This window comes from Cucurbita moschata, unplaced genomic scaffold (genome assembly GCF_002738365.1).
Source record: "Cucurbita moschata cultivar Rifu unplaced genomic scaffold, Cmos_1.0 Cmo_Scf00076, whole genome shotgun sequence".
Lineage (NCBI taxonomy): Eukaryota > Viridiplantae > Streptophyta > Magnoliopsida > Cucurbitales > Cucurbitaceae > Cucurbita > Cucurbita moschata.
In genome coordinates, this window is record NW_019268592.1 from 794474 (window position 1) to 798734 (window position 4261).

The 4261-nt window shown below is 37.2% G+C and overlaps 1 protein-coding gene across 1 annotated transcript; it reads left to right on the top strand.

Moving 5' to 3' along the window:
- The first annotated feature begins 415 nt into the window (after window positions 1-415).
- On the top strand, window positions 416-1747 carry LOC111438521 (aspartic proteinase CDR1-like). Its single transcript, XM_023076435.1, has 2 exons — window positions 416-1006; window positions 1151-1747. The coding sequence occupies exons 1-2, from the start codon at window positions 416-418 to the stop codon at window positions 1745-1747; spliced, it is 1188 nt and encodes a 395-aa protein (XP_022932203.1).
- The last annotated feature ends 2514 nt before the right edge of the window (window positions 1748-4261 follow it).

Here is a 4261-nt window from a genome sequence, read left to right on the forward strand (position 1 = left end):
TAAAAACCTTACATTTATTTGTAGTCAAATACTATTTTTTTTAAAATTACCATGCAGAAGTTAATTTTAAAAGTTCACCTAGTTTTATTTAATTTTATTGGAAGATAATTATTAAAATAGAATAAAAAAATATACTTGTAATTAAGTATTTTTGTTTATCTTATTTAGATCAAAACTAAATTTAATAAATGGTTGAAAATATGAAAATTTAATACGATCTCACTAAATAGAAATAACTAAATAAATACTTAAATAACATTCTATTTTTTATTAAAAAAAACAGTGAGGGTTACCAAAAAATACGGCCATCCTTTCTAAGTTTAAGTAATAATTTCAATTTCCACGTCATTATCTCTCAACTCGTATAAATAAAACAAAGAAATCTAAAATCCATGCAATTATTTCATCATCTCCCATGGCGCCTACCATATTTCTCCTTCTTGCACTGCTTTCCATCGCCGAGTCCACCGCGGACAAAGGCAGTGGTCTTAAGCTGGAACTCATCCGCCGCCGTGTTTCACCCGGCAACGTTTCACCGATGGTAGCCAAATCACAAATTTGGCCGGAAACCAGCGAATTTATAGTGAAAATCGCCGTCGGAACGCCGTCGACGGAGGTGCATGCAATCCTCGACACTGGCAGCGATTTATTTTGGGCTCAGTGTCGTCCATGTGTGAAATGTTATCAGCAAACGAACCCGATTTACGACCCTTCGAAATCGTCAACCTTTCGAACCCTTTCTTGCAAGTCGCCGCAGTGCCATTTGAGGGGGTCCGGTGCGGCGTGCTCCGGCACCGATACGTGTAAATACGACTATGGGTATGAAAGCGGATCTACGCAGGGAGAATTGGCGACTGAAAAAATGGCTGTAACTTCGAGGTCTGGAGCGACGACGTCGTTTCCGGAGGTGGTGTTTGGTTGTGGACATAATAATAGTGGAACGTTTAATGCGAATGAAATGGGATTGATCGGATTTGGAAGAGGAGCGATTTCCTTCGTTTCTCAGGTATATATATTATCACTTTCTATTATTATTATTATTTTTAAAAACATTATTCGCATTAAATATTAAACAAACATTTTATTATATTCTTATTCAAATAACTATAAAGTTTAAAACCTTATAGTTAATGTAAATTCATATTCACAGATAGGTCCATCGGTCGGCGGCAGAAAGTTCTCCCTTTGTCTGATGCCATACAACACCGACCCGAGAATCTCAAGTAGCCTCTCTATCGGGTCGGGTTCTGAAGTTCAAGGACCCGGAGTCATCACAGCCCAACTCGTTCGAGTATCCCACCAGACATATTACTCTCTCACCCTCACGGGAATCTCTGTCGGAAAAACCCTTGTTCCGTACAGTATGTCGGGACCTCTGGCCAAGGGGAACACGATTCTCGATACCGGCACGCCGCAGACTCTCCTCCCCAAAGAATTGTACGGACGATTGGCTGCTGAAGTTCGGCGGCATATCCCGTCGAAGCCCATTGACGATACTCTTTGCTACAAAGATAATTTGGGGGATTTGGTGATGACTCTACACTTTGATGGCGACGTGGATTTGCGATTGAGTACGGTTCAGACTTTCAATAAGATGCCGGATGGGTCCTTTTGCTTCACCGCGATGGGCGTTGACGACAATGATGCACTCATTGGGAACAGTATGATGGCGAATTTTTTAGTTGGGTATGATATTGACAATATGACGGTGTCGTTTAAGTCCACTGATTGCACTAAAATTGGTTGAGATTTTTTGGGCCTATGAAAACAATACGCTATTTTATAACTATTATTACTATGATGTGACGATAAGTTTTTTTATTTATAAAATTTGGGAAGCATTAGAACTATATTCTGTTTTAGTTGATATTCATGGATTTCTTTTGGGTAACAAATTTTAAGGTAAAATTAGCCATTAATTATTTTTTATTTACAATTCAAGATACATTTAAGATTTCCAAAATTTAGGTACAAGAATGGAATCAACCTAGTTGAAGGAACTCGGATATCTTATTCTATTATTTCAATCCCTTCTTCATATGGCTAATTGATCAAACCCATGCTTTTAAAGATAATTTAGACAAATCCACGTTGATTTGATAAAGTCCTATTGAAAGAATTTCAAAAGCCTATGGGATGAGATCGGAAACAAAATATAAAATAGTTTAATTTTTAGTTTTCCAACCAGAACCATAAGTCCAATGGACCGGTGATTGTGGCCCGTGCAGCCACGGAGAGCCCAAAGACTCGGAATCCTTCATTCATGTTGATCATACATGCAAGAAAGATAGAGGAAAATTATGTGTTTGCTTCAGTCGCGATGTGATTCGAAAAGGGAATCGAAGTTTGTGGTTTTTGCTGTAAATACTTCAGAAAACATGGACTGATTTGGAAGTATACTTTGGAGGGTATTTTGGGTGTTTCACTTTATCGGAATCCAGCCCACGAGGGTGATGGGAAATGTATGATTTGTTCAAGAGTTTCCAAATTTAATATACAACATACATACACTCTATTAAATTCATAGCACTGGTATTAAAACAACATATGATTTTTTCATAGCATGCTCGTCAAATTCCTCACTATTTTAGACACCTCAATATTATTAACAATTTTTATTGAAATGTAAGAACCTTTATTAACATTTAATCACACTTGATAATCAACCGATTGCAAATAAACTTTCATTCTAGCTTTCCAATATATATAATTTGTTTCATCAAAATAAGACCCGAGGCCTAGAGGTTGATTGTCCTTCACTAAAACCAGTATTAATCTTTAGGTTTGCCATAAGTTCTAACAATAAAGTTTATATAAAAAATCTATAAGAGCAACCCACCCTGATACCAATTGTTGGATCGATATGGCAACTCTAGAGAGGTGAATAGGGTTTTAACAATAAAAGTATTCGAGCGTGATTAATTTTTTTAATTACGAAACTTTTTAGAAATAAGTAGAGGATGATAATTAAAAGAACAAAATGGTTAAGTCAAAACAATAAATAAGTACAGCAAGATGTTTTGTGGGTAATAAGCAATGTATATTACACAGAAAAATGCATAATTCCCCAGTGGTCAAATTCCCCGTAGTCAAAAACCTGATACGGTAAGGTACAGCAAGACTTAATAAGCTATTTACCCACTCGCCCTGCAATAGGATGTCACCCCTTAAAGGGATGATGCAGTCACCGAAGGAAATGCCACTACGCCTTCGGCATTGGCACTCAGTGGATGGAGCCCTACAGATTGATCAGTTCTGATTTATGTTAACAACTACGAAAACCATCCATCAGAAAAGTAAGAATACCAACCTGCGATAGGAGTAAGGTAGTAGCCTATTGAATGTCTAACGTCAAACCTCCGTATCTCTACCCCGCGCTGCTGGATGAGGATACAGCAGTAACCGAAGGAATTGCCACTACGCCTTCGACTTGTGCGCACAGTAGAGGGTACCTAACCGTAAAGGAGGGTCCGGTCAACGATGCAACAGTTAAACAACGCACCCGGAAGATTAAGGAGTAGGTATACATTGGTTTGAGTTAGAAGTTATTGATAGTGGGTTATGATATCTTTTGTGAGTAAACATTAGTGTGTACTTGTGTAACTAGTATACACTAATGTCTATATCATTTGTTATGAAAGGAGGGTAGTATGGTCTTCTCATACTAGTGAGTTTGGTGTACTTATAGGGTACTTTAAAAGTACTCCACACTAAATCATACCCTATAAGTACACCAAACTCACTAGTATGAGAAGACCATACTACCCTCCTTTCATAACAAATGATATAGACATTAGTGTATACTAGTTACACAAGGACACACTAATGTTTACTCACAAAAGATATCACCCTCCTATTCTTCTTTCAACCACAAGGTAATTAATAAGTCAATCCTCGGGATTCTTTCTCATTCTCCTTCTAGTGTAAAGACCATAAAGAAAGAAATCTTATCTTCTCCCTATTTTTAGAGATCAAATCCTTTCTTTCTCTTCTCTTTCTCCTGAACTACTAAACCTTTCTTTCTTTACAGTCGAGTTAAACTAGAAATCATTCTATCTTTCCCGTATTTTTGGGTATAAAAGTGTATCTTTACCCTATTTTTTGAGATAAAATACCGGTATTTAGGGCAGAGGTAATTACTAAGTCAAGACTATCGAAGAATCAATGAGAGTGAACTCTCAGGAAATCCTCAAGATTCCTTCTTGATCTTGATCTTCCCCTTCAAGTCTTTCAAGTCTGAACGAAAGAGTTGGACTTAGTC